Source organism: Esox lucius, chromosome 13, assembly GCF_011004845.1.
Source record: "Esox lucius isolate fEsoLuc1 chromosome 13, fEsoLuc1.pri, whole genome shotgun sequence".
Classification (NCBI taxonomy): Eukaryota; Metazoa; Chordata; class Actinopteri; order Esociformes; family Esocidae; genus Esox; species Esox lucius.
This window is the reverse complement of record NC_047581.1, coordinates 19,746,970-19,762,798: the sequence shown is the minus strand read 5'-3', so window position 1 is coordinate 19,762,798 and position 15,829 is coordinate 19,746,970. Positions and strand designations below refer to the sequence as shown.

General features: G+C 42.1%; 1 protein-coding gene and 1 non-coding gene across 2 annotated transcripts; both read left to right on the top strand.

The window, feature by feature from the left end:
* Positions 1-635: 635 nt before the first annotated feature.
* Positions 636-754, top strand: LOC117595467. Its single transcript, XR_004576754.1, has one exon. It is a non-coding gene; the product is annotated as a 5S ribosomal RNA (ribosomal RNA).
* Positions 755-5,014: 4,260 nt separating this feature from the next.
* sftpbb (surfactant protein Bb) lies at positions 5,015-15,637 on the top strand. Its single transcript, XM_010897375.4, has 11 exons — positions 5,015-5,158; positions 5,580-5,632; positions 7,445-7,522; positions 10,282-10,407; positions 11,901-12,035; positions 12,122-12,202; positions 12,304-12,487; positions 12,696-12,838; positions 13,039-13,119; positions 13,306-13,416; positions 15,039-15,637. The coding sequence occupies exons 1-11, from the start codon at positions 5,107-5,109 to the stop codon at positions 15,072-15,074; spliced, it is 1,080 nt and encodes a 359-aa protein (XP_010895677.2). The 5' UTR covers positions 5,015-5,106; the 3' UTR covers positions 15,075-15,637.
* The last annotated feature ends 192 nt before the right edge of the window (positions 15,638-15,829 follow it).

The window sequence follows — 15,829 nt, the reverse complement described above, 5'->3', positions numbered from 1 at the left end:
ATTGGCCCATTCACAAACCTTTCAGAAATAAAATAAAGTCACAAAACATTTGTGTAACTCTTCCTTCCTATTCTTACAGGCATTTTCAAATCAATTTCACAAATATTATGACTACAAATATTTAAACTTTTAAATGCTGTACTCAGTAAAACATAAAAGTTACCCAATATGCATTTCTCTCATTGAGCAAATCATAACATCATTGCTGGTCAATGAATCTTAACTTTTTAACCTTAAGTCTATTTATTAAACTATGAAATTACTTATTCAAACTTGTATATAATATTTACTAATGAACAGATTTCAACAGGGTTACATGTACAAACAATAGTACGCAAGTATAAAACAAAGTCAAGGTATTGGTGTGGCCATCACAAAACCCTGAACTCAATCCTGTAGAAAATGTTGTGGCAGAAATGAAAAAGCATGTGCAAGCAAGGAGGCTTAGGGCTGAGGGGGAATAGGCCTAAAATCAAGCTTGTAGAAGGCCATCCAGAAAGTTTGACCCAAGTTAAACAATTTAAAGGCAATACTACCAAATACTAATTGTGTGTATGTAGACTTCTGACCTAAAATATAAGCTGAAATAAATAATCCTCTACTATTATTATGACATTTCACGTTCTTCAAATAGGGCTTACGGCCACACCTCCCTGAGCATGCCCAATCTCGTCTGAACTCGGAAGCTAAGCAGGGTTGGGCCCGGTTAGTACTTGGATGGGAGACCGCCTGGGAATACCAGGTGCTGTAAGCCTACCCCTCCTTGAACTGCCACCTTAACGTGGTGGAGGGGTTTGAGTACCCGAGTGACCCTAGGAGCTATGTTGTCTGGGGCTATATGCCCCTGGTAGGGTCTCCCAAAGCAAACAGGTCCTAGGCGACGGGTCAGACTAAGAGCGGTTCAAAAACCCCTTAATGATGAAAACTAACTTGTGTTCTGTGACGTCGCCCGGCATGGCGCAGCCGGGGCCCCACCCTGGAGCCAGGCCCGGGGTTGGGGCTCGTTCGCGAGCGCCTGGTGGCCGGGCCTTTCCCCATGGGGCCCGGCCGGGCCCAGCCCGAACGAGCGACATGGGGCCGCCCTCCCGTGGGCTCACCACCCACAGGAGGGACCATAAGGGGCCGGTGCAGAGAGGATCGGGCGGCAGTCGAAGGCAGGGTCCTAGACAACCCGATCCCTGGACACGGAAACTAGCTCTAGGGATGTGGAACGTCACCTCGCTGGCGGGGAAGGAGCCTGAGATCGTGCGTGAGGTTGAGAGGTTCCGACTAGAGGTAGTCGGGATCACCTCTACGCACGGCTTGGGCTCCGGAACCACACTCCTTGAGAGAGGATGGACTCTTCACCACTCTGGAGTTGCCCATGGTGAGAGGCGGCGGGCTGGTGTGGGTTTGTTTATAGCTCCCCAGCTCTGCCGCCATGTTGGAGTTTACCCCGGTGAACGAGAGGGTCGTTTCCCTGCGCCTACGGGTTGGGGATAGGTCTCTCACTCACTGTTGTTTGTGCCTACGGCCCGAACGGCAGTGCAGAGTACCCTACCTTCTTGGAGTCTCTGGGAGGTGTGCTGGAAAGTGCTCCGACTGGGTACTCTATCGTTCTACTGGGGGACTTCAACGCCCACGTGGGCAACGTCAGTGACACCTGGAGGGGCGTGATTGGGAGGAACGGCCCCCCTGATCTGAACCCGAGCGGTGTTCAGTTCTTGGACTTCTGTGCTAGTCACAGTTTGTCCATAACGAACACCATGTTCAAGCATAAGGGTGTCCATCAGTGCACGTGGCACCAGGACACCCTAGGCCGCAGGTCAATGATCGACTTTGTTGTCGTTTCATCTGACCTGCAGCCGTATGTCTTGGACACTCGGGTGAAGAGAGGGGCGGAGCTGTCAACTGATCACCACCTGGTTGTGAGTTGGATCCGATGGCGGGGGAGGAAGCTGGACAGACTCGGCAGGCCCAAGCGTACTGTAAGGGTCTGCTGGGAACGTCTGGCAGAGTCTCCTGTCAGAGAGATCTTTAACTCCCACCTCCGGCAGAGCTTCGACTGGATCCCGAGGGAGGCTGGAGATATTGAGTCCGAGTGGACCATGTTCTCCACCGCCATTGTTGAAGCGGCCACTCGGAGCTGTGGCCGTAAGGTCTCCGGTGCCTGTTGAGGCGGCAATCCCCGAACCCGGTGGTGGACACCGGAAGTAAGGGATGCCGTCAAGCTGAAGAAGGAGTCCGATCAGGCCTGGTTGGCTTGTGGGACTCCTGAGGCAGCTGACGGGTACCGAAAGGCCAAGCGGACTGCAGAGGAGTTCAAACTCGGGCCTGGGAGGTGTTCGGTGAGGCCATGGAGAAGGACTATCGGCTGAGTACCCTGAGTACCTCAAGTCTCTGGATGTTGTGGGGCTGTCTTGGCTGACACGCCTGTGCAACATCGCGTGGCAGTCGGGGACAGTGCCTCTGGGATGGCAGACCGGGGTGGTGGTCCCTCTTTTTAAGAAGGGGGACCGGAGGGTTTGTTCCAACTATAGGGGGATCACACTTCTCAGCCTCCCCGGGAAAGTCTATGCCAGGGTTCTGGAGAGGAGAATACGGCCGATAGTAGAACCTCGGATTCAGGAGGAACAGTGTGGTTTTCGTCCAGGCCGTGGAACACTGGACCAGCTCTATACCTTCTACAGGGTGATGGAGGGTTCATGGGAGTTTGCCCAACCAATCCACATGTGTTTTGTGGATTTGGAGAAGGCATTCGACTGTGTCCCTCGCGGCATCCTGTGGAGGGTGCTTCGGGAATATGGGGTCCTGGGTCCCTTGCTAAGGGCTGTCAGGTCCCTGTACGACCGAAGCAGGAGCTTGGTCCGCATTGCCGGCAGTAAGTCAGACTTGTTCCCTGTGCATGTTGGACTCCGGCAGGGCTGCCCTTTGTCACCGGTTCTGTTCATAATTTTTATGGACAGAATTTCTAGGCGCAGCCAGAGGCCGGAGGGTGTCAGGTTTGGGGACCACACGATTTCGTCTCTGCTCTTTGCGGATGATGTTGTCGTGTTGGCCCCTTCAAGCCAGGACCTTCAGCATGCAATTGGACGGTTTGCGGCCGAGTGTGAAGCGGTGGGGATGAAAATCAGTACCTCCAAATCCGAGGCCATGGTCCTCAGTCGGAAAAGGGTGGCTTGCCCACTTCAGGTTGGTGGAGAGTGCCTGCCTCAAGTGGAGGAGTTTAAGTATCTAGGGGTCTTGTTCACGAGTGAGAGAAGGATGGAACGGGAGATTGACAGACGGATCGGTGCAGGTTCTGCAGTAATGCGGTTGATGTATCGGTCTGTCGTGGTGAAGAAAGAGCTGAGCCGCAAGGCAAAGCTCTCGATTTACCGGTCAATCTACGTTCCTACTCTCACCTATGGTCATGAGCTTTGGGTCATGACCGAAAGGACAAGATCCCGGATACAGGCGGCCGAAATGAGCTTTCTCCGCAGGGTGGCCGGGCGATCCCTTAGAGATAGGGTGAGAAGCTCGGTCACCCGGGAGGAGCTCAGAGTAGAGCCGCTGCTCTTCCACATCGAGAGGGGTCAGCTGAGGTGGCTTGGGCATCTGTTTCGGATGCCTCCGGAACGCCTTCCTGGGAAGGTGTTCCGGTCCCGTCCCACCGGGAGGAGACCCCGGGGAAGACCTAGGACACGCTGGAGGGACTATGTCTCCCGGCTGGCCTGGGAACGCCTCGGTGTCCCCCCGGAAGAGCTGGAGGAAGTGTCTGGGGAGAGGGAAGTCTGGGCATCTCTGCTTAGACTGCTGCCCCCGCGACCCGGCCCCGGATGAAGCGGAAGAAGATGAATGGATGAATGAATAATATTGATTAATACATTTATTATAATATTTTTAAGTATAAATATATTTATTGATCCTTTTATTTATTTACTCATTTCTAGTTTTGGCATGTTGGTCGTCCATACTATTGTTGTTAGATGTTGCACAACATTCCCCATGACTAGACCGGTGTGTCTTACTCTACACACTCTCCTGAACATTTCCTACATTGCTTTCACTAGTTTTTGCGCTATGAGGCAATATGTATTCCATATTTAGTTATTCGCCTTGTCTGAATTTTGACCTTGGAATGTGTTTTAATAACCACCTTTTATTGAAATTACTCTAATTATATGAACAAATATGAATTGTTTTCAGTATTTTGAGAGGTACATTTTCTTAAACAATTAATAAATGCAATTTATTTCAGTTTTGAAGTAATACGTTGGCCTCTTTTATTCGGAAATTTTCCAAGTTTTCGTGACCGGAAGTGTTTTGTAATGTTGCTCATAAGATGCTGATCAAGTAGCGTCATGCTGGCAACATTAGAGATTCCGTAGCAACCATAAGACTTCCAGTTTTCGGATTCTGCCTTCAAGATAAAGGTACACGGTAAACCCCGATTTTAATAATATTATCCATTGAGTTGCATTGTGGCCAATGGGATGGGCGGAGAAAAATGCCAGCAACAATTGCAAATTCACAGTGCCCCTTGATTTTCTTGCATATAATCACTCTATCCACTCTCCTGAACATTTCCTACAGTACATTCACTGTGGCATATGGAATAGTTTTTTCTGTATGAGTCTATGTATTTCATGTCCACTGAGTTACATTGTGGAAAAAGTGGGTGTGGAAAATATTGTGTTGCTAGATGTTGCACTCCATTCCCCATGATTAAACAAGTTTGTCTTATTCTACACATTCTCCTGAACATTTCCTACATTGCTTTCTCTGTGGAATATTCAATAGTTTATGAGCTATGAGGCAATATGTATTCCAAATTCAGTCATTGGCATTGTCTGAATTTTGCCCTTGGAACGTGTTTTAATACCCACTTTTTATTGAAATTACTCTTAAATATGATCATATATGAATTGTTGTCAATGTTTTGAGAGGTACATTTTAAACAATTAATAAACTCAATTTGTCAGTTTTGAAGTAATATGTTGGTCTCTTTTATTTTGAAAAGGTCCTGATTTTCGTGCCCCGGAAGTGTTTCTTTAATCGCTCACAAGACGCTGATATATTAGACGCCGATGTATTATCTACTGTCACTTTTTTATAATACAAGGCATAGGGTAAAATTTTCTGACAATGGCAATTTTGCAATTTATTTACTTGATCTTCATTGCATGTTTTTGCATCGGTAAGTTAGACTTTGATCATTGTTATGTTGACAGCCTTTATGGCAAACCTATTGGACAATGTACGCAATAAATCCCAGTCGCCACCGCCTATTATTTAACAAAAATACACCTAGATGAGATTCTGATCAAATATGAGTTACATTTGCGCTATTGTCGTACTGTTTTACCCGAAGATAATTTGCTGTCTTTTTAATTTGTTTAATACGGAATTCATGACATTTAGTGTTTGGTGATGCTGTAACGACTTTGTCCAATTTATGTAAATTCCTTAACGCAGATGCCAAACGTTGGGAGCGGAAACAAGCTGACGTCCCCTGTTTCAACATCTAAACATAATTAAACTGCTGTTTTTCTTGTTGATGAAAGGATGATGAGTTGTACTATAAATTTGATGTGTGTTATTCTGCGGGATCTTCACAGGTGAGACCGCGGTCGTTGGTGAGTCAACCAGGGACATTTCACAGCGGACCTCAGTAAGATATAAATTCTGCATAAACACCACCAGATCTACAGTGCTTCTGTAGAAAGAGTTCAACCCCTTGACATTTTCCATTTTTTTCCTGTGTTACAGCTTGAAACCAAAATGTTTTTGCCACTGATCAACAAAAGTCCACAATGTCTAAGTGTAAAATAAAATCTGTGAATTATGCTAAACGAATTAGAAATATTAAACCGAAAACAAATGTTTGCCTAAGTATTCACCCCCTTTGCTGTGTTACATCGGAATGAGCTGTGGTGCAACAAATTGTCTTTAGAAGTTGCATAATTATTTGAAATTAGAAATTAAGGTGTTTCACATGATTTCAGTTTAATAATGCTGTCTCTGGGAGGTCCCGAAGTTGGTTAGCATAATTCTTAATAAAAAGTACATATTAAAGACAAGGGAACATTCAAAGGTTATGCAAAATAAAATTATTCAAAAGCAAATATTACTGGGTGGCTATAAGTACATTTCGCAGATATTGAATGTCCCCTGGAGCACAGTACAGTCCGTTATTATGAAATGTAGCGAATATGGCCCAACTGTGAATCTGTCTAGAACAGACTGTCCTCAAAAACAGAGTATCCGGGCAATCAGAGCACCAGTCAGGCATGCCATCAAGATGTCTATGGCAACTCCAAAGGAGTTTCGGTCTTCGACGGCTGAGCTGGGAGACACTGCATACCATAAAAATAGGCCGGGTGCTTCACAAAAGTTGCCTTTATGGGAGTGTGGCAAAAAGAAAGCATTTTTTAACAGACCAAGTGGAAAAAGATTGTATGTTCTGATGAGACTAAAATATAAAAACAAAATTGGCTCAACGCTATGTGCTCATTTTGGCGCAAGCCTAGTATCGCACATTATCCTGACAACACCATTTGTGAAGCATTGCCAACTATGGTAAAGATTAATCTTTCAGCACGAAAACAACCCAAAGTACACATCTAAGAAAAACTGTGGTACTGGGACTGTGAATGTCCTGGAGTGTCTCAGTCAAAGCCTGTACCTCAATCCAATTGAGAATAAGATTGCTGTTTACCAAAGGTCCCCATCCAACATGATGGAACTTGAGTAATTTTGCAAAGAAGAATGGGCAAAAATGGCTGTGTCCAGATGTACAAAGCTGGTAGAGACCTATCCAAATAGACTCATGGCTGTTATTGTGGCCAAAGCTTCCTCTAGAAAATATTAATCAGAGATGAAGCAAATACTTTTTGCGATCAATTGTCTGTTTTTTATTTGTAATTAATTTAGAACAATTTGTCAAATGTATTTTTCATTTTGATATTATGGACTTTTTGGTGTTGATCAATGGCAAGAACTCCTAATGAAATCCATTTTGATTTAATGTCATAACAAAATCTGGAAAAGTCCAAGGCTGGGTGAGTACTTTTGAGAGGCACTGTAAAATCAGTTCTCCATGGCCATTTTTAATGGAGACTACACCCACTGGATCTCTAGTATTTCCCTGTTAATCTTTATCAATTGTGTTGTTGGTATATTCCATTTTAGGAGACACAGCCCTGTAACAAATAATTTATCGCATGGATATACATTTTTGTTTTGGCAACTTATCTCTAATAACACCAAGCCTGTTTAAGTTCTGCTTTCACAAGCTAGAGAAGCTGTTTTTCAACATCAATAATTTTTTTTGTGGTTAGCCTATTTCATCAGAGCTTTCAAGTCTGAACTGTACACAGATTAAAGATAATGTGGTTGTTAGGTAACATAAAGCTAATAAAGCTTGACATTTGTAAATTGTAGTAAATCATTGATCATTGTCATCTGACTATATCCCTTATAGCAGACAAAAGACATCTGCTCAGACTGCAGCCAGATCGTTGAGCTGTTCACAGACATGATCTCCAACACAAACATACAGGTGAGTACATATTCTGATTCTGTTGAAGTACAGTTCGGTTATTTTGGCTGTTTACCAAAATATATTCAAGTTATGTATTCAATTTACAGTTTAATTTGAGTGTATTCACATCCAAATTTGAGGAAGTGTTTAGGAATTACAGCTCTTTAATATGCAGCCCCCTCTTTTTCAAGGGACCAAAAGTAATTGGACAACTGACTTAAAAGCTGTTTTATGGACAGTTCTTGGCTATTCCTTCGTTATTTCTTCATCACTTAAGCAGGTAAATGATCTGTAGTTGATTCCAGGTGTGGCATTCACATTTGGAAGCTGTTGCTGTGAACCCACAATATGCAGTCAAAGGAGCTCTCAATGCAAGTGAAACAGACCATCCTGTTGCAGAAACATTAGGATTGCAGAAACATTAGGAGTGGCCAAATCAACAGTTCGGTAAATTCTGAGAGAAAAAAAAGGCACTGGTGAGCTCTGCAACACAAAAAGGCCTGGACGTCCATGGAAGGCAGCAGTGGTGGATGATCGTAGGATCCTTTCCATGGCAAAGAAAAACCCCTTCACAACATCTAGCCAAGTGAACAACACTCTCCAGGAGGTAGGCATATTGTTATCCAAGTCTACCATTAAGAGAAGACTTCACAAGAACAAATACAGAGGGTTCACCACAAGGTTCATAAGCCTCAAGAAAGGCCAGATTTGCCAAAAAACAAAAAAAAGCTAGGCCAGTTCTGGAACAGCATTCTTTGGACAGATGAAATCAAGAATCCTGTATCAGAATAATGGGAAGAAAAAAGTATATCACATCGTCTGTAAAACACGGTGGAGGCAGTGTTATGGCATGTTTGGCTTCCAATGGAACTGGGTTACTAGTGTTTATTGATGATAAGACAGAAGCAGCCGGATGAATTCTGAAGTGTATAGGGATATATTGTCTGCTCAGATTCAGACAAATTCAGCAAAGTTGATTGGATAGCGCTTCACTTTACAGATGGACAATGACCAAAATGTACTGTGAAAGCAAGCCAGGAGTTTTTTAAGCCAAAGAAGTGGAATATTCCGCAATAGCTGAGTCAGTGACCTGATCCCAGCCAGATTGAGCATGCATTTCACTTGCTGAAGACAAAACGTAAGGCAGAAAGACCCACAAACAAACAACAATTGAAGACAGCAGCAGCAAAGGGTTGGCAAAGCATCACAAAGGAGCAAACCCAAGGTTTGGTGATGTCCATGCATTCCAGACTTCAAGCAGTCATTGCCTGCAAAGGAATCTCAACCAAGTATTAAAAATGTAAATTTTATTTATGATTGTGTTAATTTGTCCAATTACATTTGAGCCCCTGAAATAAGGGGACTGTATGAAAATAGTTGCAATTCCTAAATGTTTCATATCTATTTGTTACCCTCAGTTCTTTACTTTTGAAGCCAAAGATGCAGATAACACCCTGACCAGAAAGTTACTTCTGATTAAATTTTTTTTGTAGCCAGAAATAGGCAAAACATTTTAAAATACTTCCTGTCTCAAACCTCTCCCTTCTTTCAGTTCCCATTTACTGTGCAAGTAAAAAATACACTGAACAAAATTATAAACGCAACACTTTTGTTTTTGCCCCCATTTATCATGAGTTGAACTCAAAGATCTAAGACTTTTTCTATGTACACAAAAGGCCTATTTCTCTCAGATATTGTACACAAATCTGTCTAAATCTGTGTTAGTGAGCACTTCTCCTTTGCGGAGATAATCCATCTACCTCAGATGATCTTGGAGGTGAAGATGCTGGATGTGAAGGTCCTGGGCTGGTGTGGTTACACGTGGTCTGCGGTTGTGAGGCCAGTTGGATGTACTGCCAAATTCTCTGAAACGCCTTTGGAGACGGCTTATGGTAGAGAAATAGACATTCAATTCACAGGCAACAGCTCTGGTGGACATTCCTACAGTCAGCATGCCATTTGCACGTTCCCTCAGAACTTGCGACATCTGTGGCGTTGTGCTGTGTGATGGAACTGCACATTTTAGAGTGGCCTTTTATTCTGGCCAGCCTAAGTCACACCTGTCTAATCAGCATCTTGATATGGCAAACCTGTGAGGTGGATGGATTATCTCGGCAAAGGAGAAGTGCTCACTAAAACATATTTTGATTTGTGAACAATGAGAGAAATAGGCCTTTTGTGTACACAGAGAAAGCCTTAGATTTTTTGAGTTAATGATAAATGGGGGCAAAAACAAGTGTTGAGTTTATAATTTTGTTCAGTGTAAATATAATATATAGTAGCAAACTTCCTTTACTGTACTGTGTTATGTTGACACATCATAATCCACATAAAACCTACCGGCAAAATGTGAATTCAGTTCTTTACGCATTTCCACCCATAGGAATATTTTGATCCACTTCAAATAAGGACTGTGCCTCATTGTTTTGATCTCTAGAATAAGGTGTCTTTTATCAAAACCTTTGCCAATATTTGGTCACTTTTGTTGTGAAATGAATTTATGCAAATATGTTGAAGAACGTCTTCTTGTCCTGACAAGATTTACACAAGTATTAAAAGGCTGTGTCTGGGAAAACACATGAAACTGATTTAATTTGAAGGAGATATACAAATGTCCAATGAGAGAAATTAATGGTGTAAAATGCAAGATTCAAGTTCAGCTGCTAGGTTTCATTAAGATTGATTCATACTGTCTCATTCATTTCAAATAAATCTGCAATTGGAACAAAGTCAAAGGCAGATGTTCTGTAATTTTAGTACCTGGTTTGATCATTTAGGATCGGATCCAAAACACTCTGGATGCCCTGTGTCATCGTCTGCCTGGAGTGGAGGCTGAAAGCCGCTGTATATACCAGGTGCAGATGTTCCTGCCTGAAGCACACCAGTACCTCACTGGCATACTGGTGAGTGCATGACACATCCCAAGGGTTTTCACACGTTTAAAAATGTCAGTCAGTTAGCAGACCCTTTTATCAAGGGACTAACAGTAGTGTTCATACTTCTTGGTAATTCCCTGTGGGAATCAAATCTACAAACCTGGTTTTGCAAGCAAGATACTCAACCAGCATGGGATTTCTATTCCCTTATTATAGGCAAGTATTTACTTCCGCAATAGAATGACAATAGAAGCCATTTTGGCTTTTTATGTATAATTAATCTTTTGTGTTGTCTGTCTAGGGATATTTTAACTTGTTTGTATACTAGGCAGTATATGATGGGGTCACTTTTATAAGGGAGCACCTGTGAGAGGAGAGGGCAAACAGTTTACAATAACCGTGATATATTTTTTTATGTTAATAAAACACAAACGGTAATAACATATTCACTAGACGAAGATTACGTTGTATATTTCCAAAAACTCCTCTTGGTTTTTCGATAGCTTATTCATGTCACCTATAAACAATACATGTGCTTAAACTACGAGTCTGGACCTATACATTGGCATTGAAATCAACTCGTTAGCCCGACTAGAACCTCTGGGAGAGATCCGCAAAGACGTGACGTTTTTGTAGCTTATTCACTTGGAAAAAAGAACATAGTATTTTTCGAAGAACTCAGATTTTTTTATAGCTTATTCATTCCACCTATGGACAAGTTATGAATGTGCCTAAACGCAGACACATCGTTTTTCGTAGCCTATTCACTAGGTGAAAATTTGTTGTATTTTCCCAAAAACCCATCTCGGTGCTAAACCGTTAATCTGGTTGTCTTTTCACTATCCATCAAGTGTAATTGTTCTTTTGGTACATTTTCATTTTGTTTATTTGTACAGTTTACAGACTCTCCCTACACTCGTATTTGCCAAAAAAGAGACTCTTTATAGACTATCTATAGATATCTCGATAATATTGTTATTGTGAATTCTTTTGGCCACCATAATCGTGTAGTGAAAATCTGATATTGCGACAACCCGAGTACCTTTGCGTCTTATATACAGTGAGGGATAATTTTTTTGGATCCCCTGCTGATTTTGTACGTTTGCCCACTGACAAAGAAATGATCAGTCTATAATTTTAATGGTAGTTTATTTGAACAGTGAGAGACTTACTTATTTTACAAATTAAAATGCAAATAAATGTAACATTTTAGACATGCTTTTTTCTGGATTTTTGTTGTTGCTTTTCTTTCACTGTTCAAATAAACCTACCATTAAAATTATAGACAGAATTTCTTTGTCAGTGGGCAAACGTACAAAATCAGGAGGGGATCAAATAATGTTTTACCTCTCTGTACATAACATTTGCCTCATAAATATTCATGATTTGTATTGCAAATGAACAACTTCTTCCAGAATAAATGTATTTTGGAAAGCAGTGTCATTGACAGCTCTATTCTGTGCGATTTCATGTGGATTAGACACTATAGCAATTAATAATTTGTCAATCTCTTTATGTAGAAGCCGGTAGAGACATGTATGGTTCTGGGCCTGTGTGCTGTTCACCCCGAGAGAAGTGTCCCTGAACAACTTCCTCCCACTTTCACTGACATGGATCTGTCCAAAAATATACTCAACTCAGGCACCAGTTCAAAGGTGAATGTGAGAGCTCAACTGTTATGAATCATTAGTGATTTTCTGTCTTCAATGAATGTTGACTCACCAGTTTATTTTCCATCTAGGTGCAGGGCGGCCCAACGTGTACGTTCTGTGTTTATATCCTTAAGAAACTAGAGAGCATGTTGCCTACAGAGAGGACTGAGGTAACACGCTCAGTTAAGTGACATTTGAAGTGATATTTGATGTCCGCACTCACTAACCAACAGACACTGTTTTTTGGACAACCTGCCATCAACCCTTACAGGAAACTATTGTGAAGTTAATGGGTGAGGTGTGTGGCCTCCTGCCTGCCAGCTACACAGATCAGTGCAACGACTTCATCAACAAGTACGGAAAAGAGATTGTGGAATTCCTGTTGTCTTCAGCTGCCCCACACTCAATCTGTGTTCTGCTGCACCTGTGTCTGTTCCAGGAAATCCCCAGCACGGGTGAGTGGCGGTGTTTGGTTATATCCAGGCTCTGTCCTTAATCATAAGGATGTGTGTGTGGTCTCTTTACTCATTTTCTGGGCTAGAGGGTTCCTTTCTGTTCTCTCCTCTTCTTCCCTTGTAATTTAGGCTCTCCTTTATCTGTAGACTCTCACTTGTTGCTGCTCCTCACATTTTAGTTCTATGTAACCCTGACCCCCCCCCCCAGAGAGCTCCCTCCCTTCAGACTGCGATTCCTGCCGTACGCTAGCCGTCCTAAGCCGGCTCCATCTGGGTCTCAATGCCACTGAACCTCAGACCTCCACTTTCCTCCAGTCTGTCTGCCAGATGCACCCAAACGCCGTCCCCAAGGTCTGTTCAGGCCCCAATCCCTACGTGTTGATTTAGTGTATGAGAAGCCAGAGGTTACACAAGTTGCCATTTTTACCAGTTAGCCCAGGTCCTAAATATATTGCTTGGTGCTATAAGCAATGTAAGAGAACAAAAACAAATGTTTCCTATTGTGTGAAAATCCATTAGGCTTACTGTATTTTTCTTTTTGCTCTTTCCAGTGTAAAACATTCACCACATTTTATGGCCCAAGACTGCGCAAGGTTTTGGGACGCCAAATGGAAGCTCCCAATGCATGTGAGGTAAATAACTCACTCTCAGCCCGCTATTTTACTGCAGTGTCTGTGACATTCTAAACCTTGTTGTTTATCCCCAGATCCCCTCTCATTACTTACCATGACCACTGTCCATGTGACATCATTGGTGTGACCATGTGCTGAGGGAGTCTTGTTAGCATATAAGCTGACTATATAAGATGTGTTCTCCAGAAAGCTGATGTGTGTGTTGCTGTGAAAGAGCAGCCTCTACTGGGGAAGAACCATTGCACCTGGGGACCCAGTTATGTCTGCAGGGACATGAAAACCACTCAGGAGTGTGGCGTAAGTAAACATCTGCCATGGTATATTATCTGATACAATCCAAAGTTAAGCTAACAAGGCAACAGTAACCATCTTCTCGCATCTATGATGCAGTGTCACCTGTGGGCTGAGATAGACATTACATGAGTAACACATTTCAGATGATTACTCCTACACCAACTATTATTACATTAAAGGGTTTCTAACACAAGACGCATCATACACCCAAATTTAGTAATAATCTGGCCCAGGATATGAGATGGCGTGTAACTAATGAATTTCAGTTCATTAATTGGCAGTACTACAGTATTATTTTTATTCTAATAATAATGCATCTATACTGTAACACTCATCAATCATCCACACATTTCTGTATATATGTCGGAGAACATGTGGCATACACATCCATGGTCCACCTTATTTCAATGTAGATAAACTACAACAGTGGTTCTCAAACCACTACAAGATAACCCCAACCATTTATTATATCTGTTCCAAAGATTCGCCTAATTTAATGAGTTGGTTAGTTCGGAGTAAAATTGGGAAATTGTATTTAACTCCACCCCTAGACGGCCGAAACACTTATTTACCTGATACTTAACTGGATTCTCCTTATACCAGTTCTCAGAATAAAGCCAGAAGTTGAATAGGCTCTGTGCACAAGCGTATGGACGAACTTCCGCTTTAGCCAGATGTCGGCATATCATTTTCCGGTTTACTTAAGGCGATCACCCACGTCGCCCAAAAATTTCAGTTTTTAGTAGATGTCTCCAAGACCTGCCTAAAATAAGCATTAGTTATGTCCATCGAATTGTTGATGCCTGGTCCCCTGCTCCAACAAGCAAGCGGAACAAGGGATTCAAACTCTACGTATCGAGTTATCTGCACAACTACGATGGTAAGCAGTTTACTGTGGTGTGCCGGCCACCTATCGGCTAAGCAAGTTAGCGACGTGTTCCTTTTTAGTGTAGTATTAGGCAGGACAATAGAATGCATAAAAATTCACCCTAGCCTCAAAAACGGCAAAAGAATGCTAGCTGAGCTGGAACGCTAGCGCGTCCCCATAGCAAGTGAATTGAAACGAATCTTCGTTCAGCCTCTTCAACCTGAATGAAGCTTAAAATTCCATTGCCTCAAAAAAGCACCAAAACCGGTGTTCTTATTTTACTAATGTAACCTCATTTCACAACAAAACTGAAAAATAACAACTGGCATAGGAAGTAAACATCTGGTCCTATATGGTATTAATTGCGCTTAAACCGGAGTTATGTGGAATTATATAAATAAAAAAATCAGCTTTTCTGACTTTCTAGTCTAGCGTTTGAAGTAATTGAATGGCGCAAGCCATGTTTAATTAAAAAGAGGACATTGTCCTGATTAAAATGATGCCCCACTTGTACCTTGAAACTTAAATGAGTCACGTACATTATATATATTTTTTTTCGCACAACAGCATCACTCATCTTGTTGTGACCCTAGGTGTTTACTAATGCAGATGAGTATTAGTAAGTAAACCAGAAACTACAATACAGACTTCTAGACAAAAGCGGAAGTTCCTCACTACACTGGTGCACAGGGTCTATTAGCCCTGATTTTAAAATGTGTTGCTGCATTCTGATATGGCTTTTTATTTTAATTTCCAGATGGTAGACATCTGCCAGAAGTTCATGTGGAACTAGGGCCGAGAACCACACCCAAACAAATCTACAGATGACGAGAATGGTTGATCTGCATTGATAAATATGAGTTACAATTGCACTTGTTACCGATTGCACTATTGCCTTTTTTTTTTTCACTGTTGAAATGACATGTCATTTAACTGATATACACTGAAGTAATGTTTCTGTATGTTTAATTCCTAGTTTTCGCTGAAGGTCAATGTAGCACTTGAGATTATGATTTGATGTCAGGTTGGATCTACACTGTATACTGTTATCAGTACAAATACTGAAAATTGTTGACTAAATAAAGTGGACCCATTAAGCATAGCCACACGTATAACATTAAAAAAACAGTGGTTCTAATTAGCTGAAATATGTGGTATAAGAAATGAGAAATAAGTGGCTGTATGTTATATCCAGGTATTTATATTCTTGCCTATTATTGCTTACAAATTGTGCTGAAGAAATGTATTTGCCTGCTTTCTTTCCATTTTATTTTGTATTTCATTTCAATGAAAGTTTATCGTAATCCAAAACTGAATTAAAAAGAATCAATTAAAATCTGCAGCCCTCCGCTTAAAGATGCAGTCTGGGACTTCCAAAAAATTTGGCACATACATGACAATACACAATTTGGTTTAACAGCACCACTTTCACTACCAGTGGCATCAGAACTAGGTTGCAGTGCAAGGTGCATTCAAATAGAAACCGGATGCCAGGACACAGCCGAACAAACATACTGCTACAGTAACTAAGGACATTTTCCGGGACAA

Bases quoted from the DNA above. Each gene is read 5' to 3' on its own strand.
- sftpbb (XM_010897375.4), top strand. From the start codon at position 5,107: ATGGCAATTTTGCAATTTATTTACTTGATCTTCATTGCATGTTTTTGC. The intron at 10,408-11,900 runs GTGAGTGCATGA...CTCTTTATGTAG, and splicing joins AGTACCTCACTGGCATACTG to AAGCCGGTAGAGACATGTAT. The intron at 13,417-15,038 runs GTAAGTAAACAT...TTTAATTTCCAG, and splicing joins AAACCACTCAGGAGTGTGGC to ATGGTAGACATCTGCCAGAA.